Source organism: Tauraco erythrolophus, chromosome 7 (genome assembly GCF_009769465.1).
Source record: "Tauraco erythrolophus isolate bTauEry1 chromosome 7, bTauEry1.pri, whole genome shotgun sequence".
In the NCBI taxonomy this organism is placed as follows: domain Eukaryota; kingdom Metazoa; phylum Chordata; class Aves; order Musophagiformes; family Musophagidae; genus Tauraco; species Tauraco erythrolophus.
Window position 1 is genome coordinate 37,689,842 of NC_141471.1, and position 27,450 is coordinate 37,717,291.

A 27,450-nucleotide genomic window follows, 5' to 3' on the forward strand; every position below is an offset into this window, starting at 1 on the left:
TAGAAAGAGGCCTGCAGTCAGCTCCTGACAATGTTAGGTAATTACTAACACAAAGCTTCTTTCTCCTTATGTAGAAATGCTATCAAGATCCAGAGGTGCTGCGATGCTCGCTGTATGAAAATAACTCTCCAAAGAAATTCAATAACTGCAAAATGAATTGCTCCAAGGCAAAGAGAGGGATAGGAGAGGGGGAGGCAGGGCCAGATCCAGCTGCCCTGCGACGAGGAGAATGCACAAGTGCACGGCCACGGCTCTGCCATGTGCCTGGGAGCACATTCACCACACCAGGTGATGCCAGCCCGGGGCAGGGGGAGGAAGGGGCCACCGCAGCCCCTGGAAGACGAGCACTGGGGCAGTGGAATATATTATGCCAAATAATATGAAATGACAACCTTAAATGACCACACGCTTGCTAAGCTACTTATATATTTCTACTGTCGGTCACGGAGTGTTGTCGGTTTCTTTTTCCCCCCCAGCAGAAATACATTAACCAAAGTGAAGTAATTTCACAGGGCAGCAAGGAACAGGTTATGACTTAACACTTAACGTGCTGGCAAAACACTCTCCATACAGCACGCTACGATAGTGAGGCAAAAATAAATAGAAAAAAAATATTCCATCAGGTTTACAGGCTCCTTAAATGCTCTCAGTTGAACACGCTGTGAGCAGATGCTTCTCCTTGTCCCCATCCCACCGATTTCACTGCAGTGATGTGTGCACACCTATGGCTCCATGAGACACTAGTAATAAAAGTTTTTGCACTTGGGGAAAACACCGTAAGTAGAAATACACTGCCTGTTTTTTTTTACAGATAGCTGTTAAAGCCAAGACTTTTGTACAATATAGAAAAGAATTTTGATATGCAAGAAGGGAAAATTTTTAAATCCAAGAGGATTTCTAAAACAGTCTCTACCTTTAGAACAGACCCTCTGTGTAAATGAGGACCTCCAGATGCTTTGCACCACTATATTAACTTCTACTGACTTCAGCAAAAGTTGAGAACATATGGTCCTTGTGCAATTAGTCCCCATTGTTCAATACATATGGTATGGTTTTTGTGTTTGTGGGGTGGGTTTTTTTATTTTGGTTCTTTTTTTTTTCAAAAAAGAGTTGCTGAAAATCATCATTGTGTTTCAATGCCTTGAAGAAAACAATGGAGTTGTATTTAAAAAAAAACACAACTGAAGTGTGTGAATTCAAGATTTTTCACCTGCTCTCTTCCAGTGGCACGATAATATTAACTCACAGGCTGAAGATCTGCAAACTTAAAACTGAAAAGCAAAACTTACCCATAGCCCTGTTTGGGGTTAAAATAAGGAACCTCTCCCATCAAGCTAAAGAGGTACAGGAAGCAGGGAGACATTTTTTCTGAATAATATCCTGGGGGCAATTTTGGCAAGATAATATTTTAAAACACCTCTAATTCATCCAGGAGATTTAGACCAGCTAAAAAATTTTAGAACTTCCTTTGGTGTAATTGCTGAATGATACACTATCAACCGGGGAGTATTTTTGGCACAGACTAGCGTTTTCTCTAAAAAGCAGAAAATGACAAATGTTTTAGATAACTGAATAAGACTTCTTCACAGGTAGCAGAGTTGTTTTAAGACAGCAATAAAATGGTCATCTTCAAGAATATAAGCCTCAGATTTATTGTATGGTTGCATTATTAGGTTTTATTTCCTGCAATGACATGAGACAAAATAGACACCAATTAAAGACTTCCAATATAAATCAGGATAAGCAAGACTGAATTCTGAATCAAAACTGGCCCCTGAAAATACCATGCAATGACAGAAGGGCCATTTTATTTTCCATTAGATGACATAATGCCATTTTTTTTTCTAATCAGGTAGCTAAACGCTTACACATTATCAGTATGCAAACCAACAGAGCTAGAGTCACTTTGCATCAGTCTATCTTAACTAACCCTCCATTTAAAGGCCTTCACTCTTATCTTATGTTTAGCCATGTATTTTTTTTTTTTTTCTGTGAGGAATATATCTAAACAAGTCAAAAGAAGGAAATGTACAATTTAGTATTGCATTTTAGTTTTGATTGAGAAGCATCCCACTGAAGTGAATCTCCCAGTGCTCCAACTTTCCCACCTTGGCTCGATTTGGAGAGCCGTCAGGCTCAGAGCACACACGCTACATTTCTTTTGAAACTAAAATGAAAGATGCACTTGCATGTGCTCCAACCACTAATGTTTTCTCATTCCACAAAACCAGGTGAGACCTCTTCGGACATCAAAACCCTTTGAAAATGTACCATGTAGACACCGGGGCCTCAGCACATCTGCTCCTATTGGTACTCCCTATTTGCTAAGGTGGACACAGACAGTACGGTCATAGAAAGAGAAATTACTGCTAAATATGGATCTCGGTATGATCAGTCAGAAAATAGCTTGATTAAAAAAACACTGAGGATTTTAGTATGCCTTTCACATATTTTTGAAAAAAATACCGAATAAATACATTTCATGAAGATTATAGAGGTAACGTACAAAAATGCAGATTTCTTTGTCTTTTCACTAAGCAAAAAATGTAAGTTGAGATGTGATCATTTTAACAGCCATTTGTTGTATTGAAAGAAGAAAAATCTGCCACACTGGAAATGCACAACCATTGAATAAATGGTAATCTAGATACCAAGTTAACACTCTACTTTCATGGAAAATTCTAGAGCAAAGGGTTAAGTCATAGAAGAGATTTCCATGAATCATAAATACCAGAGGGAGCAGCATTATATTGTGTTGGCATGTCCTGAAATAAAAACAGGGAAGGAGAATTCCAGTCTGAGATATAATTTCTGACTTTCAAGTATTATTTGTTATTTTAATGCAAATATAAATGAGATGGAAATTAAATTAGTTTAAAAGTTAAGAAACATCAGTAATTCTACTAAGCAGGTGCTTGCTAATATATAAGTAAATTTCCATTACTACTTGCATTTGGCTGACAAAACTATGGAATTTCCCTGCACAAAACATGCACCTAAAGCAAACAAACAAATACTGCAAGGTAGCACTTGCACAAACCGTGCATACCAAACTTAAAAAAAAAAAAAAAAAAAAAAAAAATCGGTCTACCTCCACTCACAGTTGTCTTTGTTTCTGGAAATCGATTTCTTGAGTAAAAGCTATGGAAGATTTATAAAAAGGATTGTTATGTTATGGTTTGTTTTCCCATTTATCATACGGGCTTGAAAGCAAAGGCAAGCCCATAAATGAGCAGGAGTTAAGAGCAATCATCCTTTCAGAAAACAGGACGCCCAAGTATTGCATTTCTAATAGTCAATATTAACTAAGAAATCTTATAAATGAGTCCCTCTATCAGTAGAGCTATAAATAGTAGGAGAGAGGTATGTAGTTTTCTGAAAGTTCACGATTCATGGTGTAAGTTACAAAGCCACTTGAATATTCAGGAATATTAAAAATTACAATGATAATAGTATGAGTTTATCTGTACAAATACATTGATCAAATAATCTGAAAAAGTTACATTTTCTTTAAAATAAAGAAAAGTTAACAAGCACTATTGCAACAGTTCTGTTAATTCTGCTCAGATTAAAAACTCAACTTTTGAAGGGAACTCTCGAAGGTAGAAAAACCTAGAAAATAGTTTGAGGGGTTTTTTTGTAAGAGCCCATAGGACTGCTGCCACACAAAAGCCACAACAGCCATAAATATTTACATAATAGCTAAAATAGTTTTTGAATGCACCTTTAAAACAAGGAAAACGTGCTTTTCTACGGTAACTACACTAGTCGGGCATCAGCATTTGTATTATCAGAGTTTAAGCATGCAAATCATTCTCACTGTGCTAACACTGAATTTTGGTGCTCAGTTTAAAGCAAATTACAGGGGATTTGTCTTTGCTTAATGCTTAGCTATTTTAGGAAGTAAACGTTGCCAAACTGAAATCTTGCTCATTCTTCTAAAAGGCATCCACCTAGAAACTTACACGTAACACACTACTCCTCTTGCTTAATTTAAATTATATCAATACCCAAATTTGCTAACCTGGTTTATAATTGCTTCTGTTGTACTAATGATCTCATTGCTTGGAAACAAAATAGTCAGTTTCCCCCTGATTTCTATAAGGGTACGTGAAAAGCAGGTAAAAGTTTATCGCTTTGGCGTAACTGTTACTGGGAGAGACAAATATCTATCTTATCGCGTCCGTCAGAGCAAGCTATGCCGTTTATATTTCATTGTAAAACAAAGAACTATTACATGTTGCACAAATATGCTCGACATTTTGTTAGTGCTTCACCCTTCCTACTACACTTCTGCTATACCCGTACTTACTTCCTTATCAGCAAAATGTGCTTTTCAAGAGTGATGTTCATACGTGGCTGACATATGATAGAAAGGCAATAAAGCCATAGCCAGGTTCAAGCTGAAGCTGAATTTATGACACCATTTTGGATCCATACACATCGCCTCCTGTCAGTACCTGCATCTCTCATTTTCAACCACTAGATGGTGTGAAAAAATAAAAAAATTGCCAAGGAGTCCTGCCGACTGCCACAAAACACCGAGTATTAATGGAGTGGATTAGGAAATATTTTTTTTTGAAGAAAAGTCTTGACCCACTTCAGGATGGTTAGGTTCACTTTTCCTTTGGTTACATTTTCACTTACCAGACAAAGAGCTCATAATGATCGGACCTTGAAACTGAATCAAAGTGGAAGGTTAAGATGGATAATTCTCTGGCACTTTCCCCTCCAAGGACCCTAAATTCAGAGCTGACAGTAGTGGCCAACACTCATTTTTCTGAAAAAGCTGTAACAATCTTGAAGCGAAACAAGGCTGAATTTTCTGGGCTGTATTTTTAGGAATGATTTCTACTCCAAGAGAGAGGCTCTATATATCTGGAGCAGCAGCAAGCCTGTTTCAAGGACCGATTACGGATTAATCACGGCATGACCACAAGACAGCTGATATACAGAAGACAGCTTAAGCTACTGTTTTTCTATTCTGCCCCATTTTTTAAATTAAATTTCTCACTCTTCTGGGGAAAGAGTAGCAAATTATTTTTTCACCTACAAGCTGAAGATTAAGATTTTATTAGTCCTCATACCGTACCAGAAGAGCACAACCCAAAAAGAGGCCAAACTTGTACAATGCAATCCGATTGTTCATGGGCTTTTGCGGGGTGAGAGAGGGGGAAGAGGTGGTTATTTCAAATTAGTACCATTCTTCAGTGCTGTATAACTGCTTGAAAGTCTGCCCAATCCGAGAGTGTTATCTGTCCTTTAGTAATGCAATTCAGTTATTAGTTTAAGTGACAATGAAATACCTCAAAAGACATACGTGGTCACATTACCACTAGTGATATATCTTCTATATTTTTATATAGGACTATCTTTCTATCCATAAATCTTAAATTTATTTAAATAGAAGCTATTACATTTATTATCCGGAAACATTGCAGCTAAAGGTATCAGAGAAGATTTAAAGCGATTGTGACAAAACTGAAGAGTTTGAAACTAAGACAAACAGATGCCTTTAGCTTTCATGTGCCTGCTTGTATATTTCAATGACCTACAATATCTTTCGTATTAATTATACCGACCAGCAATTACAACTGAGATACATACTCTACATATATTTTAAAAGGGTTTTTTTTCAATGAGAACTTGAAAAGCTCAGCTTTTTTCTAGTATCTGGGGCAAAGAGAAATTTCCTTTGATGAATTGTTCAGAAGTAGACTTCAAGGGATCATAAGATACGTATTTTAGAGAGGTTTTGGTTTTTAGAGAGGAGTTAAGGAAAAATCAGAAAATTAACCAACATGAAAGTAGAATAAAATTTCATGCTTATACTGCTTATCATCACTTTAGACGAGAGGAATTATATTTCTCATTTGCTTTGCAAACAGGAAAGCAGTAAATTAAAAATTTCCGAAATCTATCAGAGTAAACAAATTTGGAATCTGAGCTGTCAGAACAATTACAATATACATACAAAGATGAAAGCACAGTTCAAAAAAACAAACCATCTTCTGTAGCAAGATACCCAAAAAAGTCAGAATCAGCACACTCAAGACTATAAAACAGGAAATAAAAAACATAACATACAAGATAACTTAAAACTCTACAAGGTTAACTTTTACAAGCAGAAAGCACATTGTCTCTCGTTAAATCAGTTAACAAATGGTAGCCAAGATTTAACAAGTAAATAAACATGCTTTTAAGTTAATTCCTGTCACACAGCTATGTTTTAAATGTGATTATAGTTCATTTGACAAAATAATTAATTGCAGCGACTATCTGATTGCAAACAAAGGATCTGAAAGGGAGTGCCAATTTCCCCCAACAGAACTGTGGGAATGTGCCCTTCCGCCATAGCTCTCTTTTTACAACTATGTAGCCCCAGTGGCATCCCATACCTTGCTGAGAATGTAGATAACGTCACCACGTTTAAATGTCAACTCATCAGGTTCATCTCCTGTGCAGTCCCACAAACCTTGATAGAAATTGGCATAATCGGTATTTTCATTATCTGAAAAGAAAATGGCATCTAATGACAAAAAGATAAAGACTGAGGAATTAAAGTTACTCTTCAAATCTCCAGATACTAAAAAGCAATTTATTAGCACAGATTTCTTAATCCTCTTTTTAGAAACAGCTCCTTCATAACACAAAAGCAAGTGGGAAAAAAGTTTAATGTGCGAGCTCTTCACTAGCAAGTTGTATCACTTAAAGACATGTAGCTACAGGTTTTCAAAGCATTTCCGAGCTGCAACTTATAGCAGTTAGTTTTCCTCTACCAATATACTTCCAGCAAGCCATATTAGTATCTGAACTTGAAACTGACAAAAATTGCTAGAATATAATTTATATAATAATCTGTGAAAGGAAACCAAAGAAGGTATTTTGTGATATGTGCCCCCTCCCTCTTCTGTTCCAACAAAACTAAATAACTTCCCTGAGAACCTTTGAGACAATCCTTGATGGTTCCTCCTGAAATATTGGAGAACTTGGAAACTGCTGCTGAAGCTGCATTTTAAAAATATTTGTGTCAGCTCCAGTTTAGGACATTAAGTTCTGACTAAACATGCAACTACACTACAGTCATAAACTCATCCTTCTAACAGCATAAGCACAATGGATGTGCTGTGTTCAAGCTGCCATACAGACCATTAACTGATTGATTATTTAGCACTCTTTGCTCTGTAATACGGCAATAACACAGTAATAAATGCTTTGTCATACACTTACAATACAGAGTACAGCTATTGAAACACAGCGCTTACACACGGTTAAATACACTGGGTGCTTCTGTTACACTGCAAACTATTTCCTGTTTTTAATTCCATGAGAATGGAGTGTGATGAGTTAATGCAAAAAGAATGTAAGCAATACCACTAAGATGACCAGTTACATTATGTATACACTAACCAGACAGAATGTATATGTACTAATAATTTACATCACTGGAAAGCTATCTTCTAATTCTGATAACATAAATATCACTGAACTGGCTGGATCAAGGCTGTCATCTTAGTTTTGTTATATGATCCTTGAACAGCAGGCTTGCTGGTTATTCCAACATATACCAGTTACATTTGCACGTCGTTAGCGCTCTACACCGTTATTTACAGTTTACAATTTAATCATGATTGGTTCACTTTATTATTGAAAAAATCTCGCTAAAATATCAAGTATCAAGCAAGAGAAAGTGTCACGCTATACAAAAAAATAGCAGTATTCAACTTGTGTTTTTCCCTATTTTGACAAATACTTAGATTTTAATTTTAATACTTTCTGTTTGAGTAACAAGAGCTTGTTTTCTGTTTACCCACTTCAGTCTGTCTTCTGTGTTATCTTGTTTTGGTGGCAATACTGTCACAAGGCCAAATATTCACAACCTTGAATTTAAAGCTGCTGTGAAAGTTAGCCACCACTTAATTTTCCATAAACTGATGATTAGTAGCTACCACTGGCAACATAGCACTAGGGAGGTGTTCTGACCGCCAGTGCACAAATTCTTCTGTCAGCACACCAAAAGCAGCAATAGATACATATATAAAAACTCCCAACCGTTTAGAAATAAGAGATTTGGTTATGGTAAGATGCGTAGACAGAATAATTTCAAGAGGAAGACGGAATCCATTTCAAATGTTGCACCTCCAAATTCTGGCCTTTTTCATTTGTCAGCTCATTATTCCCCAATTTAGCATTAAACAATTGTAAACAGTAATGTAGGTTAGCACACAATTAATTTATGACAAATATTAAATCAGAATCTCTCCTCAGCATTTTGATACCGCACTGATCACAGTTCCCAGGTCTCTCTCTCAAAAGATAATGTAAGCCCACATGGGAAAAAAATGAAAAGAGCTATTTCAGTATATCCCACCTTTCAAATCTTTCAGCACTTGTCTTATTGATTTGGTTTAAAATACATTAATCAGGATTTTTACTTCTTCAGAATTGCACTGAAATGAATCATGACTTTTCACACTGATCTTTATCACTTTGAGCTCTGTCCTTACCTTTATGTGCCTGAAGTAACTCCTGTTACTTCACTAATGGGAGTTACATGGGGAATATCAGCAACAGAAGAGATCCCACAGCTGGTGAGACACATCTCTCCCTTGATGTTCATCATGAGCAGTTAATTAAGCCTTAAAGTGGGAAAGCAACTCAACTAATAACAGGGCAACACTGGAAAAGATGCATTTTAAAATAAGCTTATTGCTACAATGAAGATGTTGCCCAAAGACTAACCATGGCTCTGTGCCCTCATATGTGAATTCAACATAAGACAGAGTTGTTTAAATCAGAAAGCCACATTTCTCGGAAAAACATATACCGGTATACCAGGAACACAGAAATAGGGAGAGAAAGTGCCAGTATAAGTTTGTGAACAATATGCTGGTCTTCCCACAAGTGTTAATTTCAAATTCGAAATCCCCTCTCATATCCACCAGCACAAGTTGCTAAAAATTCTGTAGGTGCAACTACACCGGCATAAAAGGCAATTGTTAATTTAATTTCAGACTCTATACCTCTAATGGGCAAAATGCTTCATAAAATTATTCACTGTGCTTCGCAAACACAGAGGTAGAACCAGAAAAAAGCTGCAAAAAACTATGTAAACAAGCCCATTCTTTCTTACTTCAGCCTCTCTTTCAGTTGGAGAGGACCCTGCCAAATTTCATCTGATTGCCTCTGAAGAACTGAGTAAAATAAAACCAAGAGACCTGGGTAAAGGAATTTGGTATTTGGTAATGAAATTATGCGGAGCTTCTAAAACACCTGTAATTATCTGAAAACAGCTGGTGGATTTAGCATCAAGAACTTACGTGCTCATTAGAGTTCAAATTCAAAAGGTATTGATTTGCTGGTGTTACTTTGTCACAATTACACTCTATTCTTACACACTGTGAAATGTTGTGTGCCTTAAAAATACTACGATGACATAATTGCTAAACTAAAGTCTGTTCTGTCGTATTTCGAAAGCATGGTCACTTAGGCCACAAATATGAATAAGGCATGATAAAAAAAAAATTAAATGTGTAGCAGAGGGTAGAAAGCAGTTGGGTTTTCCTACCCATTGCTTTTAATATTACCAATCACAAGAAATGGCTGGGCAGGATTTTGGATAGGTTGTTTCTCCAGGAAGTACTTCTTTCATTCCAAGACAGCTATCTGGAAGAACAACTATGCAACAGTTTCCAAAACTCTTCTACAAAGAATTCCTCCCAGTTTTCTTCTGCTATCTCTCTTTTTCCAGTAATAGTAACAGGAACAACAGATATTTTTGTCCAATATATTGATGAAAACACTTCAGAATTTATTTGACAGATCAAACAGCAACGGCTGCCAGCCTTCCTGATGGTAGGCTCAGGCTGCTTATTTCACTGAAAAATACTGACACCTGACAGTACATGCTTGAAGAAAGGTGTAACAGTTCAGGTAAAAAAATCTGACAAGTATATCACTCAAACATGCACTTCAAATATTGTAGACTGTTTAAAACTTAAGAATGCCCATGGATTACTCAAGGCGGAAAAAAATTATAAAATATTTTAACAGTCTCCGTAGACAGAAAAAACAAAACTTGGAAAAACAGACTAAGAGTACATATTTCAGAGGGATTTAAGTGTGCTGTCCCATTGCAGCCTAAGCCAATCTAACCGCAGGCTCTTCCGTTTCTGCCCCCTCCCTTGCGCCAATTTTGGCACTTGCTATTTCTGAGCACAAACTTGGCAGAAAACTAAACTGACCAAAACAAAACCAGGAGTTACAGCCCAAGTATGGAAACACACTACTTAGAATAAATGTGCATTATGTATGTAACATTAGAATAAATGTGACTGTGCCTGATTTCCACTGACCTTCCATTTTAACATCGATGGCATCTAAGTTAGCTAACCCTACTACAGTAGTGACTTAGAGCTAGTAGTTATATTATCTGCTTACACATTGCTTGTGGGATGAAGAAACACACGTGTATATTTTCCTTTCACCACTGTGGTCCACTGCCCAGTATGTTGAACAGCTTGCCATTCAGATTCATATTCCTTGACTCTTGATCAGATTCTTCAAAAGCTTATAGCATCAGATTTGAAGATTACTAATCTGGGTCACTAAACAATATTTGAAAGAGGTGAACTTCTGGAAAATTACTGTATTCCTTTTGGTAATGATGTGCTCAATATTTACCATGCCAAAGGCTTAAAGATGGACAGACAGGTGAAGTTCAAAATTAACACTACCAGAATGACTCTGTCTTACACAGTCAGTATCAAGATTGAGGGAATAAAAAGAACTCAAGTCTGCACAGTAATTGAAATAGAGATAAATTAGGGCAAGCAAAGAGTACAAAAAAAAAAAAAAAGAAAGTCTTTTCGCACTTTTCAGGTTGAGCTCACAGACAACTTGCAGGATATTTTCTGTGAAATTCAGGTGTGATAAAGCTAGGCAGTAAATAAAATTTAAGAATCTATGCGCTGTTTGTGTGGAAAATCATGACATAATATTGAGTCAGGTTAGATATTTATGATGTGATACCTATCTTCTAGAAATACTCATGTCAACTCAGCCCTAAAAATCAAGCAAATTGCCAGTGTTAAATAGTTAACTAAGGAAGATCAGATCAGATCATAAAATTATTGCTTTAAATGAATCTGGTATCTGGGGAGAACTGAGTATTTTCAAGGACATTACACAAATACTAGTAAGACTGATAAGGCTGTTTTCATAGCGGTTGAAACTTTTCCGAAACAAAAGTGCTAAGTTTCTGATTTCTTAAAAGTATGACCATTTAGAACTTCAAGAAGATACATTAGTGGGAGGGGGAAAAAAAAAAAAAGCTGTTGGCAACTTTATAATTGGATTGACCCCACGCTCCATTATGACAACACACTCTTATAATTAATGTCTAAATGAGTATCAAGTACTAAGGCTGTAATGAGTCATGTTGTTTTACACATGTTTTCAGCAAAGCACAATGCTAACAGCATCTGATGACTTGGTTCTTGTTTCCTTTCCAAGAAAAGCAATCCAAAACTCCTCATAGCAACCTGTTCCTGCTTTCCTGTACGGGTCAGGAAATCAGGCCTCTGTTTCCTCTCCACATGTTGCAACAGGAAGAGCACTGCAGAGCTACTTCCTAAAGGAACTCTTCTTGCCCACCCTTTCCTTGACAGCCCTGAAAGAATTATGTGTATTATGTACGACAGGGGAAGGAGCAGCAGATTGCATGTCAGTGCAGGTCACGGTTACAATGCAGCGGATCTCAAAAAGGTGTAAGGTCTGATAAGAAGCAAGTGTTCTCTACTTGCTGTGTCAAATCACCAACAGTTTATCTAAAGGTCTGCACCCTTGAAGCACATATATATCTTGTTTTTAAGCATAACTGGAAATACCTTTCTGCCAAGAAAAGTTGTCTGGCCATGTGATTTTACATGGTGTTTGCAGTTCTTTTTCCAGTCCCAGAGATAATTAGCACAAGGGCACTTTGCCAAGCTAAGGCTGAGAGAATATCCTTCACAGCCTTTCTGGGCATTTGTGTCCTTTTCCAATTTTTATGCTGCTGTCACTGGACTCTGGCATTTCTTACCCAATTCATTTGCTTTCTGTGGTAATCATATGCAATGAAGATATGCATGGCCAACATTTAAACAGGCTGCAGATCAATTAGTGGTCTTAAGTTTATCTGATTTTTATCAAAGAAGACAGAGCTTTGGGTCGATTGTCAGAGCCTGTGTCAAGTTGACCTTTTCAGAGACGTCTACATTGCCAGTCCCTTGGGCAACTTGTTGTCCCCTGTTAGTCTCTGAATGGCAGAAGTCTGTTCTGCTCAAGCACAAAGTATACACAGATGTCTATATTACATTCTTATAGGTTTGACAGCAACTGCATGTTGTATCTATAAACTGTCCTTTAGCAGTGACACTTCCTCAATGATGATAAGCTAATTTATGCAACTAAATCTCCTTTGTGCAGAAATGAAAGCTAATTGAGTCATTACAAAGTAATTCAGGAAGGAATACCTTGTATAAATTGGCTTACTTTATAAATCCTTCTCAAGTGGTTTTCATGCATCCTAAGTGGTGCTAAGCAGTTTTGCTGCCATCAAACACCCAGGTGTAAAAGACAGCTTTACAGAGCTATAAAAACATTATTTTAAACCAGCAAAGGGTAGAGACAAGAAAATAAGGTAAAAAGAAAGTGCATACACAATATAAAGAGGAAATATTTTAATTACCTGAAACAGTGGTAACTTTCTCCTCACGTGGTTTTCTTGGCACTTCAAGCTTTGAAGGAGCACGTTCTTCTGCAAAACACATAAGTGCAAATGAAACTCTGAAGGGACACCTCAGCTGACAGGAATTACAGCCCACATCAGTCTAAAAGCCACACTCTACATTTTCAGATAGTAAGCCTTGTTTACTATTTCACATTCATACAGAAGTTGGAACATTGTTATTTCTGTGGTTTCCCCCACCCATCCAAACACTCCAAGAGCTTTCTTTCAAAATTTCAATTGTGAACATCTGTTTCCCTTTTCACTCTGCTCTGAATGTGGTAATGTAGAGCTGCAGTTCTGCTGTTTTTCAGTCAGTCTGAGACAATTAGAATGAGGGTCCTATTCTGCTACATACATTACTTGCCAGGACAAAGAAAAGGAAACTGAGGATTGAAAAAGTATCCCCAGCCTAATCATAAGTTTTCAAGAGAAGTATGCAGAGAAGGCAGAGGACATCTTACCTTCAACACTGTCAGGGACACACATTAGCTGGACACCTGCATGATGGGAATATAACCACTACAGATGCCATGCATTTGGTGCTCCTGCCTCCTGTGCCTGACCATGGTTTTAACCAAGCCAGACTGTATCAAATAACTTAGTGCAAGTTTAGGAGAGAAGAAAAGAGAAAGCCTGGCAGTGATCAGCTCTGAAGCATGTTTTCTGGCTAGCAGGCTTGGAACACTCCAAAATCCCCACAGGCAATTTCAAAAGATGTGCTCCATACTCCTTGTCCAGCACAGACAGGGAACTCTCTCATGCCCACACCCTTACTTAAGTGAATCCATTCTCCACTCAGTACAGGGACATAAGATCTGCTCCTCACATTTCACAGTCAACAGTTCTGTTGATGAGGCAAAAAAGGGAACAAACGATGAGGTTTTAGCTGTATTCTTTCTTTGGGTTCATAAGGAAGTAGAAACAGATTTATCTTGGTCTTTACAGTATATCAAAACTGACAAAGCTGCTGTACTGAATGAGGAAATAGTGTATTGATAAACCCACTTCTCAAACAAGACTTGGACTTTTAATATATTTAAACTATTTGGCTTTGCTGCTCATCACATCTTATGCAGATATTCATGCTTCTTTTTAAGGCACACATTTCAGCAACTAATTTTGATATTTTGTTAATGACAGACAACAGATACAGAACTCAGAGCTTTTAAAATGTTCCTCATTGTGCAACTTTTATGTAATTGCCTATCTACATTGACAAAGAGTAAATTTTATATCTAGAGTTCAAAGGATTTTTAGCCTTGTAAAAATTTAATCTCTCCACAAGACTGTTCCTGCAAACATTAAAGCAGATGTTTAAAGCACAAGAGTAGACCTGTTGAAATGAGTATGCATAATTGCTGCTAACCTATATACGCAGTCCTACAAATATTACAATTACATCATGATGTTCACTCTACAAAGAGCTTTGAACTTCTGCCCTACTAAGCCAGCAAGAGTTTTTTGCTGCCTGACTCTTGACTAGCTAAAAATCTGGTTGAAATGAGTATAAACTATTATTTGAGCCAAGGAGGAGAAAAAAAAAAATCCCACACAAACCCACCAGGGAACATCTGAAGCTGTGGTACAACACAAAACACTCCCAATTATTTACTGCATTCAAATGTATTTCCCCCACTTGGCATAACCCTTGTGGCACATTTCCAAGTACAGTCGTTTGGGTTTTTTTAAGCACTCGCAACTGGAACATAATTAGCAAAAATACATCCCTCCTATGCACGGTGCGGAGCACTAGGAGGCACTGCCATGCTGTGGCTTCCCTACCACCATTGCACCAGTCACAGGTATTATCCCATTGTCAAACACGTTTTCCAGGACGCTCCCTTTTCCCAGAACATTCAACACACAGAATATTATATGTTGATTAAAAAAATACTATGTTACTGAATGTTTGGAGCTACATCAATTGATGTCAATGTACTGTAGATTTTAACTCTATCGCTGTCATGCTCAGACTAGCTTAAACCAAGGACTGGCTTTAGTAGAGGGTATTTCAACTGAAATAAAACTGCAGAGGAGGTTTGAAGAGACATTTTCGTAAGATACAGTTGACTACATGTAGATTACATTGCAATTTCATGGAAACCTTTAGGACATATGCATTCCCCTTCCTGAAAAACATATTTCCTAGAAACAAGAGTTCACCAGATCTGTATTTGAACATGAGAAAATGTCTGAACCAAGGTTCTTTGAACACAGAAAAGGTCCCAAATTCAAACAAAGGCTGTCCATATTAGCGTACCGGTTTGGATCCCAACCATCCCTAGTTATCACACTTTGTGACAACTCTGTAGTGTAAAGCAAAGAGGACAAACTTTCAGGTGCAATTAGACTGGAAGAGGCACTCCAGAAGCACACTGAACATGGTCCAGTTGCTAACAGGCATTTGGTTCATGGAACCAGACTAAAGTGACTCCATGGGAAAACTTTTCTGAAATATGCACAGTACAAATATCAGGTCCGTGGTACAAACTTGTCCTTTATGAATCTGTTGCAAATGGTCCATACTACTTGCTAATGCAATCATGGTCACAGTGGAGTTGAAGTAATAAGCTTGGCTTAGGACAGTAAAAAAGAACCTATGGTTGTTACTAGTGTTTTCTGGTAATATGTCCCGAAGCAATAACTATGTGCAGGAGATGTCCTTTAAACACAGCAACCTCAGTTACCCCAGGAATTACGGCTGTAGTCAGATGCGACATACTAAAATGTGTGTTGCATCATGGAACAGAGTCAAAAGATAAAAAACTTTAAAAAATACAGTAGAGATCCTTCTTTATTATTAAAATACTGTGTAAGAGGAGTCATGCAGACCTTTAAAATAATCTGGTACAATGATTCCTCTGTATCTCTTCTTCACACCATCACTACCACTGCAGTGAGAAAATACTCTTCTCCACCTCCTCACTCTGTCAAAATGAGACTAATCAACACTAATTAAACCAGTGAACTCTTCCAGAGCTGTAGATTCAAAGAACTGTTGAGATATAGGTTAAGTTCCATACGCTGCTGGTACTTAGAGACCCTAATGGCAAACGACCTACAAAATTCTTGTGGTGACAATGCAACAAAGAACTAACTATGTTTGTTCAGGGTTTTTTCAGTTAGTCCATGAAAGCTGTTGAAAGCAATTTACTTATTTAATTTGCAGTCTGAAGAAAAACAGAAAAATGATGATCCAATCATAGATGGTTCTACTATCCACGTAATCTAAAAAGTGAACAATGAATTCTACACTAGCTGAGTTTTTTACATTAATCCATTGATTTTTTTTTTACTTCCAGTTTCTTTCTCTTAAAGGGGGAGGGGAAAAAAAAAAATCAGACTACTTGAGTATAAAATGGATCAGAGCTTGGCTTGAACAGTGAATTCCTTCAATGGAATGTGGTATCTCCATGATAAATACGCATAAACTTAGCAGTTTCCTCTACTAACACATTACTTTATCATCTTTTTGTATTAGAATCTAATTTAATGCCATTATTAATTGGTATTTTACTGTCTTCTAGTCTCTGACACAGACACTGTCATTGCACAATACCAGTTTATACCCTGGATGACCGCAGTTTGTGGGTTAATATATTCCAGTCAATACTTTAATAACAGTAAACAAAAACAGCTCAGCTATGCAGCAACATCTACCAAACCACACAGATGGTTATAAGGTTTTCATTGTGTGGTTTCCATAGCAATCATATTGCAAATCTGGAAGCTTCTTGCAAATAAGCAGCTTGTATTTACATGCCTCTCAGCTGCAGCATGGAACTCTACAACATGTTAAGTTGCTATTCCAGTCACATATTGTTGGAAAAATCATCGGAAGATGTTTTGATCAGTTAAGGTAAAACCTACTGCAACGAACTAATTTTTCATCTATTTCATAATGATACAACCAATCGCACACTTGTAATGCACATTATTGTATCTTCATTTGAAATCTCATTGGGAAGATACAATGTGAAGAAGGTTATTACCATATAAACAGGTCTTGTAAGACAGCCTCCCACAAAAATACTTGTATTATTAAAAATCTATTTTAAAAAACAATACTATTGTACTCAGCAGAGATGACAGACACATGCATGAAAATCCAAAAGCGTGTACATGAAGAACTCTGCTTACACAGAACATCATGGGTCTATACTGCTTTGCGTAAGAAAAAGAAAAAGTAAAGATGCAACGGCAGGGTAACACCAAGAGTAACAATTCTCCACACTACTTTTTTGCTACCAAATAACAACTCTGCAAAAATGTAAACAAGAACTTTGAAACATGAATAAATGCTTACTGTGAGAAAGAGTCAAGACCTTTTCTCTCCTAGATTTATAATTTTATTAATTGACCTAACCCCACAACAGATGGGTTATTACTCTAACAAGGAACATAAATCAATCCAGCTATGTAATTTTTAAAAAAAATAGCAAGAACTGGCTTTTTTTTCTTTTACAAAAATATTTTTTCAGAGAAACATTTAAGCAATTCCAAAGAAGGAGCAATAAACACACGAAATTTAAGAACACAAAATCGTTTTTATAATTTGGCCGAACTGACAACTTCTGCTAGCATAAGCAGGGATGACTAGAGACATCTGGGGCCAAAGGAATAAGAATTAATGCCATGTTTTATGCAGGGCCAGTAAGCTGCCTTACCTAAGGACACTGCTTCCCAGCCTTGGGGAGGGGTCCTCTGCATTATTCTCACTATGTACATACATCTATACATGTCTGTACACTGCACCCAAACCCATACTGTGTTTTAGCCTAAGCAGCTCAATATCCCCAAAATCGTCCACGTGTTGCTTGATCCTCGGCTTATTTGCCTTAGCGTGTGTATGTATAATAGCAGGGACTTTCTTTTCTGGCCTCTGCTTTTAGACTCCAGATCCACTCATTCTGTAGGGAGAGATCTCCAAATCCAAGTGACAGAACTCTAGTTTTGATAATCCTCCAATATTCCCACAAATCTGTCCTTTTCCCCCAGTTCCTCCTGGACATGACAGATTACTGGAAGATTTACACACAACTTCTTGACATATCATCCTGCATTCTCAGTAGCACTCCGGTGCACTCTGTAAACAAATGAAACCACGTGGAAGAGGCTGCTGAAGGTGCTATTCTCTAGCCATGGTGAGAGACCTGGGGGGCAGCAGAGAGGGGGAGACAGACTATTGTTTTATTAAAGCTCCATCTGACTGTATCAGGGTGCATGGTTTGGGGGTGACAATACCTCCAGGATGGTGACAGAAGTGGGAAGCAAGCTGGTTGCTATTTAAAGAGGAGATCACAAATGTGCGAATTTCTTACCATGATAGAAGAGAGGACAATTCTTATTTTATTCCTACTTCTGTGGGTCAGCTAGTTACCATCCAATAGCTCAAATGGAGAAGCTATATTCCTGCATTACAAGCCTGAGTGAAAAAAACTATTTCCACAACACAGGCAGAGGAGATAGAGACAGAAACGGGTCACCTAGACGCAGGCTAAACACTGGGATTGTAGAGGAGGTGATATCAAAGTATGAGCAGAAGCTGCATTTGGATAGTCACCATCATGATCAGAAATACAACGGGAAATGGACAATACAGAATTGTATTCAAACAGAATACAGAAAGAGATCTCCAGGTTATATGTGTTGTATATAAAAAAACATTTTTCATGAAGAATATTAAGCACACTGAGATGCTTTCTTTTTAGTTGAGGACAGAACCCGTGCCAATTCCTAGCCCAAATTCTTTCCAACATATGTGATCCAAGTCTGATTCCAAGATTGAGGCAAAAGGTTTCATCCAAATACACTACCAGCTAAACCGGATGGGACCTCCAACTAACACTTTTTGCACAAGTTTTCATAAGCTCTTTGAAAACAATATTATTTAAATTCCAGAGCAAGTAAGGTTGAGCATATGCACCACTCTGTCCGACCAGTAGACAGTAACAGAAGTCTGTTATTACTATTGACAATGTACTGACCTCCCAATGGCCTCGAATAAATAGCATTGGCAAAGTGAAAAAGCTAGAATCATGAAATAATTTGGCTTAGAAGGGACCAGTGGAAATCTCTTAGTCTAACACCCTGCTCTAACTCTGAAAATTAGATCAAGTTTCTAGGAAACAACATCTGGCTTCTTTTGGTACTCCATACTAAGTTATTCAGCAGTAGTTTATAAGGGTCTGTGCATTTTAATAGTTCACGTATGAGACAGCTGAAGCTAATGACTTTATAGAACAGGATTAGCTCAAATGATTCAGTTCTGTCCAGATCTTGCCAAGTCTCCAGATGTGAGGTTTCCTGAATTCCTTGAGAAATCCTGCACTTTTTTTCCCCTCAGTTGCACTCCTCGTATCTTGAAAAGGTGCTACTGTACACCACCATTACTCCCAGTCGCGTAAGCAGTCTGAATAACCAAACCTGCCATCTCAGTTAAAAGTGAAGCACTGCCTCCTATTGAGAAGACCTTGGAAATGTTACCTCATCATCCTCACAGAAAAGATTAGTAGACTCTGCTATAAATTAACTCAGGATCAATGCTGCAGGAAAAGGAGGTGAGGAGAAGAAGTGATACTGGAGTCCTGGAATGTCACTTAGCCATTTTCCAAAGGAAAAAGAGAATTCTCTCTTAAAACAACCTTCCTGTGACACCACCCAAGCATATGTTATGGTTTGGCTTAATCAAAACCAAAAAGCAGATATAACATTCCCTTCCTAACAAAAGCATTTTGGAGTTACAGCATTTGCTAAACTAAAGAGTGAAGTAAATCAAAAAATCCCATTCCCACTAGGGACAAATAGAAAACACACTTTAAAGCTGCAATTCTTCAGCCTTGTGCAGAATAATGTTGTTTGGATCATATAACTATTGCTATGAAGAATAATAACAGAGTGAAGTCGTAGTGAGAAACGAGTAAGTTTGGAGAAGTGTTTGAGAAAAAAATCTCTTTCTGAATATATCTGTGAAAAAGACATTGCATTTCTCCTATACTATTGCACACATGCCCATCCACATGACCTATGCTAGGGCAATGGATTAAAAAACTATGTTTTTAAAAGTAGGAAGATACTATATGACTTCTCACTAACTTACGGGGGGGGGGGGGGGTGAACAACACAAAGAACAAAAGATTTTCCTAGCAGAAAATATTTTTTATGTTTTAGAGCAGAAAGCGTGAAGACTAAGTGATCAAAGAACACATCTCTGTCCTTGGAGGACATACAATTACTCTCACACAAGTCAGAAAATGGAACATTGTTGGCAAGGTTGTCCATAGCTGTTGCAAAGTGGACCTTCTCACTCTACTGTGCATAATTTTGCCAAGTTTTCAGGAAATGTGGGAGCATGCTTTGCTTTACTTACCTTCCCTACTTGTTGAAACTTGAACAGATGTTCCTTTTCTCTTTCCTTTTCTTTCCTTTCCCCAGTATCAAGTGTCCCGGTATCCTTGCTCCCCTGCCTTTGCCCCATTCTGTAGTCACAACCAATTCATATAAAGACTGTATCATCTTCAGACCACATAAAATTTGTTCATTTAACAAACACAGAGGTTGTTAGTGTGAAAGTTGCCATTTCCAGGGATTCGCAAGGCCCTTCAGGCTTTAAGAGTATCATAGAATGGTTAGAGTTGGAAGGGAACTCAAAGACCATCTCGTTCCAACCCCCCCGCCATGGGCAGGGAAACCCTCCAGTACACCAGGTTGCCATCACTATGGGAGGAAAAACATGCTCAGTCATCTGAATGACAGAAAAGAATATATTCATTAGGATAACTGAGCAATCCACAAAGGTACAGGCAATTCCTGGTTTTACGTATGAATATATTAAGATTTCATGAACTCTGTTTCCTGCTTGGATCCCTCCTTGCAAATAAGCAACTTTCAGTCATGTTTTGAGTGACAGCTGCATCAACTTAGTTGTGCAGTTCCTAGCACTAGTCTTCCAAACAACAAATAATTTTAAATCTCCAATAAAAAAAAAAAGTAACAACTTTACATTCTCTTTTTTTTTTTCTTAGACAAACATAGATGCAGAAGAATTAACAGTTTGCTAGTTTAAGGTTACATGAGGAAAAAAATTAGCTAGTCTGACATGATTAGGAGGAATAAAAGTATGTAAAATCTTCATTACACCAACAGCAAGCTTGGGAGGAGAGGAGGTAGAAAAAGATAGGAAAAGGAGGAGTATTCACCAGGAAAGACTATTTAGAATGTCTAATTTTGGAATACTAAAATTTCTTTTACTAAATGATCTAATTATTATTAATAAAATTCAATACAAATATGTCAAAGTGCAATGTGCACTACATAGAAATAAGGGACGAATTTTGCACTGACCTTTTTATTTCCTCATGAAGAAAGACCTGATAATAGTAATTCTTCTCAAGAGAAAAGATAAAGGTCATCACAAGCAAGTTCAATTGTGGATATGCACACAATAATTATAACGAAGTATAAAAGAAATTACAGGGAGATCCACTACTTTCAGAAACTCATTCTTCTCCCATTTTCATATTCACAGAAACTTTGTATTTGCAATTAAAGTCACTATTTCAATGACTTTTCAGAAATCACATCTCTTGGAATTGTCTAATCCTATATGCTGAGTGAACTGGTCAGAACATATTAAACTCAGAAAAGAAAAGATTATTTGATGGGCCATCAAACAAGGTGAAAATTTCATAAATGACTTCAGAATCCTTAAGTTTGATCAGGCACTTTTTAAAATGTTACCTATATTGTTTTGATCAAGGGATTAGACAATACCTTCCACACCTGATCAGAAGCATCTCTGACGATGAAGTTTATTGTTAGCTTCCAACAAAAGCACAATTTTGGGTCCACTTTTAAAAATGTTCCTAAACCCTCAAATTTGGCATACAAAATCAAGGCAATAGGCATCTTACCTAAATCCATACTTAAGCATTTAAAGAAGGAATACAATATTTTAAGATACTGCTCTCAACAGGCCTCAACGATGTAAAGGAAAGCTTCTGAGGCTTAATGTTTCTACACACTCATCTAATTATTTAACTGATTAACAAAAAATGCTTCCTCCTCTGTCCCCTCTCACCCTCCCAAAAAAGTAGTTGCAAGTATTGGACAGAATGCAAATTAATAGCTCAAAGGGACAAAACAAACAAGGATTTTGAAGTTGATTCTATGGTTGTATTGTTGGTTAACAGGAATTTGCGCTAGAGATTGCTTGCCTAAATAAGTGTGGCATGCACATAAGTACATTCTTATATATAAACATAATAGAGATTTATGTGAATTCACTGCAACTAAAATAAATTTGTTTGTTCTCTCAACCCGTAATAGCTCTTAGTTATGTAAATAGTTTAAGTGTTCAGCATGACATTTTATAAACCTTATTATTAAAATGTTTTGCTAAAACAAATGTGGTGGCTATTAAAATCTACGTAGACAATATAAATAGTTCTCTATGTAAATACATCTAGCAATCAAATATTCAATTAACTAATCTATTCTCTATAGCTCTGTACTACAGTGTTATTTGACAACCATGTACAGGGGTTGTATTTCTCAGGCTTAAATTTATATGACACACAGAAAAAAAGTCTGTAAATGTCAAGTGAAGTTTCCCATACTCATTGATCAGCAGCAAGATTTACATTTAAAAGCCATTTCTGAAAACTACGTATCCCTAATTGTGACAAATGTGACTTGACATAATATTTACATACATAGAATTCGTAAAGAAAGCATCTTATTTAAACCACATAATATCCTTTAATAATCTGCACAGTTAAAGTATTCAAATTTATAGTCTGATTCCAGAAATGAACTTACTCAAAAACAGGACAGAAGACAAGGCATTTCAGCATAGCTCACTTTAGTGAAAGGAAACACAATACAGTTGTTGGCATGTTTCCACAAGAAAAGTCTGGCTCCCAGATGCTTCTCTTATAACTCTTTCGAAAATGTTCTACCAAGACACTTCTACACTCTCTGTGTTGATCATTAACAGCACGTTGACAAAAAAAATTCAGCAGCTTTTACCCTTTGGGTACTTTCATGAAAAGTAGCAAACCCACACCACTGCCTCTTTTCACTGTTTATGGCCTATGCCATCAAATTAAATCATGTCAGCTATGCTAAATCCTTTCTCCAGCTTAAATAATGAAATAAAGCAATTGTAAAATATTCTTGTAATGATTCACTCGCAAACAAAAATCACATTCAATCAGAAATAAGCAGAAAATTATAGCTGCAGTGCAGACTGTTTACACATACCATATGTTGGGTAGCATTCCCACATTCATTTCTACAAATACTGTCCCATTCCCCCATTCTCATATGTTAGGTCCACAGTGGGACCAGCAACAATGGATATCTGATCTTATGAGCTGCACATGCCACATACTGCGATGCACCTCAGTGATGAGGTAGGACAGCAGAGATCTGGAAATAGTTCATAAGCAGATGACGACAACTGCTCCCCAGGCAGCCCACCATGTTACTGTGGGATTGGCATGCAGCTGCATCCCAGAAAACTCCAGGGTCCCCAGAGTCCTTGACCACTTGAATTGCCTCACAGCAGTACTTTGGATTACCCACCTGTCATGCCAGAGACACAACAGAGTCCCAGTTGCTCTGTAAGAACCACCACTTGCTAGGTCTAAACTAAAAAGTTGAACCACAAACTGGGTCTCATGACTCGTATGGAAATTATGACAAAATCATATCCGTCTTGACATTCCGCTTATTGAATTATTTGAAACCACTGTTCAAAATTTAATAATGGAGATGCCTCACTTCTTAAGGAAAGAAATCTGAGACAGGTATGGAAGCAAGTATAGATTCAGTTAGCATATTTTGCATCAGTGGAAGGATGACACTCATGCTAGGATCCAGAGGCTTTTCTGTAGACAGCAGCTTTGTTTTGAAAATGAGATTACTTCCTTTAATTTCTAGTTTTACTCGCTGTTGCCTTCAAGATTCAAGGAGAGAATAATCGTTACAGCCTGCTAAGACAAAATCCTTCCCCAAACCAAAGACAGAACTGCTGGAACATCTTCCTTACAGATACTGAAAGTTCCTGAGATCTCAAACTAGCTTTCACTAGAGCAGACACTCAGAGTTTTTAGGTGGAAGAAATCAAGATCTGCTAGGAAAAAGCAGACTTCAAAAACAGGACTGAATCAAAATATCCCCTGTGCCAACCATCCTCTTTGTGGATAAGAAAAATTTCCTCTTACCTTGCTGTTTAATCTAAATTTCACTGATTGCCAAAAAACTTTCCTCAGTCTTTTCTGGCTTCTTAAGAAAATATTTTTCCCATCACTGCTGAAGCTTATCTGTGTACCTGCACTTCCCTGGAGAATCCCTCTCTCTACTCTAGGGCACAGCAGACTGCTGCATCTTGCCCTCTCTGCCTGGTCCGCTGTGTGGTTTGGGAGCTGTATTCTCCTGACCATTTTCCTTTCCTAGGAGCAACAAACCTGTTTCTTCCAAAGAATCCTTCCCAGCCCAGGAAGCAGCAGCCAAGACAAGGAAGCTGGCAGCCTTTTCCCATGTTGCCTTCCTTATGTAAGTGTAAACTAAATACAACATCCATTGCAAACACAGTACACTGTAACACACAAGGAAATCAGGTATACATGTATATGGCCAGCAAAATTCATGAAGCACTAGTTAATTATTATTTTGGTTAATAATAGTATTTTGTTTGGCTAATTCCTCCATTTTGAGCAGAGTAGGAAGGAAAGCGAGTAGCAGATAAAAAGCACACTGACAGGAAAAGACATATAAAGGATGTATTCTGATACCTTTCTTAAGGCTGAAAAATTCAAATAAGAGATTTGTGTCTAGAGTAACAGAGTGATTAATTCAGCCTTTAAAGCCCACCTTGCTGGGTCTTATTTGAGAATCCAGTTGTATAAATTATGGTTCTTTAATAGGTACCTCATGGAAACCAGAAAAGTTGAGAAGTGATAGCCTGAGGCACCATATAACCTCTGGTTGCTCTTGTTTCTCAAAAAACTCTACCTAATGGTTTTAATAGCCTGATATGCAGTCATTTGACACAATTCAAAAAGAAAAGGTTCCTTGATCTATCTATATAGTATTCATCAGAGTTATACCCAAGCAACAGAGCAAGCCCAACATTTCTATTTTCATAAATATACATAATACAATTGACATTTTGCTTTGAACTTGCTAAACTACAGCAATTACTCAAATTTATGGTTAATAAACTATCTCACATACCAAGACATTTCTTCTGAATGCTTTGAATTAGAATTATTGCACTGCTTCCTAATTGGATAAAAACAGTGCTACTAAAGAAAAATACTTTGCTTTCGAAAGAACGAACTTTGGGTCCATAACCCATTGAAGACATGCATGCATAAACAAAGCTTTGTTCACATATGACATGAAGCCAGCTGTCAGAAACAGAGTCAACACTGAAAAAAAAACTATGATACAAGAAAAATTACTTTGTGTGATTTTTTTTCTCACCAGGATGACAAGCTTGTCTGAGACAGGATTCTATCTCTTAATAACAAATAACTTCTGTCACATACTGTTCACATCAGATTGGTTTTACAAATCAATAGTGTCAAATGTTGTTCAGTGCTGGTGCACAGAAATTAGTATAAAAATGATGGATCAGTACTTGCAATAAAATATCTTATTTCAATAAGTAAATTACTTTCAATGAGTTGTGTGCTAAATAGTTTTTGAAAGAGTTCTTTAAACATAAAACTGCATTATTAAAAATGCTTGATTTTTAGATATTTTTAAGTTACGCCTTCTAATTTTAAGTAAAGAAGTTTCAAAGTGCCAACAGACAATGCAGATTTAACAATTTATTTCCGGTTTATTGGGGGGGGGATATTTTTTGGTCTGATTGGGCTTTAAGGTATTTTTCTTTTTTAAACTCTGAAATACAGAAATAAAATTCAGTCTTTGATAAGCCAAGACTTTGATAAACACAGCTTTCCAACATAAACTGGCTTAATTTATTATAATAATAGACCACAACTTCAGGAAGGTTGCTTCTATTTTCTCCACTTCTAAACTGTGAAAGCTATGAAGTTAAATGTCTGAAAACCATGAAGTCTTGCATGCAGTTCAAAGAGAGGAGAATAAATGCCTAAATTGAACAGCATACATTTTCCATTTACTGTAGATATTGTAATTAATTATTTTGAATTTCATAGCTGACCAAGTTTTCTGCAGCAGAAGTATATTACTAAATAAAGAACACACTCTTCTGAGAGTATTTCTCAGCAGACAACCCCACTCCAAGTCGAACCAATGAATATACCACTCACATGCAAATGAGACTAAATCTGAATACTCAGTTATTATTGTATTTGTATTGGCCTCCTCACTTGCGTGTTTGTGAATGTGTGTGTGATGGGGTGGCAGGGCTTGAATTGTATCACAGACAGTAGGCTTCCAGACAGCTATGGGCCACTTGTTCACAGATCACCACCTTATATTCACTTCAGAAGAAACACAGAAGAGCCTGTGAACCTTGTTTTTCTTTCCAAAGACTTGCCACTTCCTACTCAGTGGACATCTCATTCTTTTCAGCTACACCAGATTGTCTTACCTCCTCTTCCATCACTGACACCTAACATCAGTAGAAAGAAAAAGCTCCCTCTTTAGATGTAGGATTACATTAATTGAAGATAAAGCCCAAGCTCTTCTGGCAAACAAAAGCTGAGGTCCAGGTATCAAATTCTTAACCACCTTCTGGATACAATGTCTTTAAATACAAAAAGTTGTCTGGATTCATAACTCATGTCTCGTGATCATTAGTACTAGCTGAAGGGACACTCCAAGGTATATATAAATCCTGTAAGCGTATTGCCTCAAAACCCAGAGTGACAGAGAATTCAGACACAGCTCCGTTTCATCATAGCAGTTGGGATTCAGTGATACACAGTTAAAAAGAGGTTGTTTTTCAATGATTTTCATGTCTGGCATATAATCAAAGACCCCAAATCCCAGTGATCAGGAAAGCAAAACCAGACATCTTTGACAGAAAAAAAATCTTTACTATTCCTTGACATCGAAAAGTAATTTACATCTGCTTTTCACTACTCTTGTATTATTTTAATTTCTCTTGATTTGCAGAAAACTGAGTAAGCTTTGTAACACCCTCTTCTCCTTATTCTGGTACTCCACTTTCAGCAAGATATTAAAAATACTCCATATATAAAAAATAATGCAATGGCTAAAGAAGTAAAAAATATTAATTTCTTTAAAACACTGAGATTCAATTTTTGAAAAAATTGGTTTGAAGAACGACCTATCCTTGATACTTTAAAAGTAAACAAATCCCTTGCTGTGTTCTGGAATCTGAAAGATGTTTTAATGGAAATTATTCAAAACACTTTCAGTAATTACTTTGGAACCTCATCTTTAGTACTGTCCTCAAAAACGCTGATCTTACATCTGGTCTTTTCAGCTTCAAATATTCCAGACTCTACTTATACTTCACACTTTTAATTATGAAATGAAGTGCTTTCAAAGTACTTTGAATTCTTTCTGTGGAAAAAATAAAAATAAAAATAAATAAAATTGATAGCACATCAGCATTATATACAGCTTCTGTGGACAAGTAGTAAAGAATTCCCTAACTACTTGAAACAAGCAACAAATGTTGGGAGGAATTTGGACAATATACCGGG

At 37.0% G+C, this 27,450-nt stretch overlaps 1 protein-coding gene across 4 annotated transcripts in view; it reads right to left on the minus strand.

Annotated features, from left to right (window-relative positions):
• Positions 1–27,450, minus strand: part of SKAP2 (src kinase associated phosphoprotein 2) — a 123,561-nt gene that overhangs the window by 4,173 nt on the left and 91,938 nt on the right. For 3 of the 4 annotated variants that reach the window (XM_086614721.1, XM_086614722.1, XM_086614719.1), the window contains 2 exons: positions 12,731–12,799; positions 6,399–6,511 (listed from right to left, as the gene is read on the minus strand). In XM_086614721.1, coding sequence (XP_086470847.1) covers positions 6,399–6,511; positions 12,731–12,799 — 182 coding nt within the window. Of the gene's footprint in view, positions 1–6,398; positions 6,512–12,730; positions 12,800–26,917; positions 26,927–27,450 lie in introns of all 4 variants that reach the window. The other variant, XM_086614720.1, reaches the window with a different exon arrangement.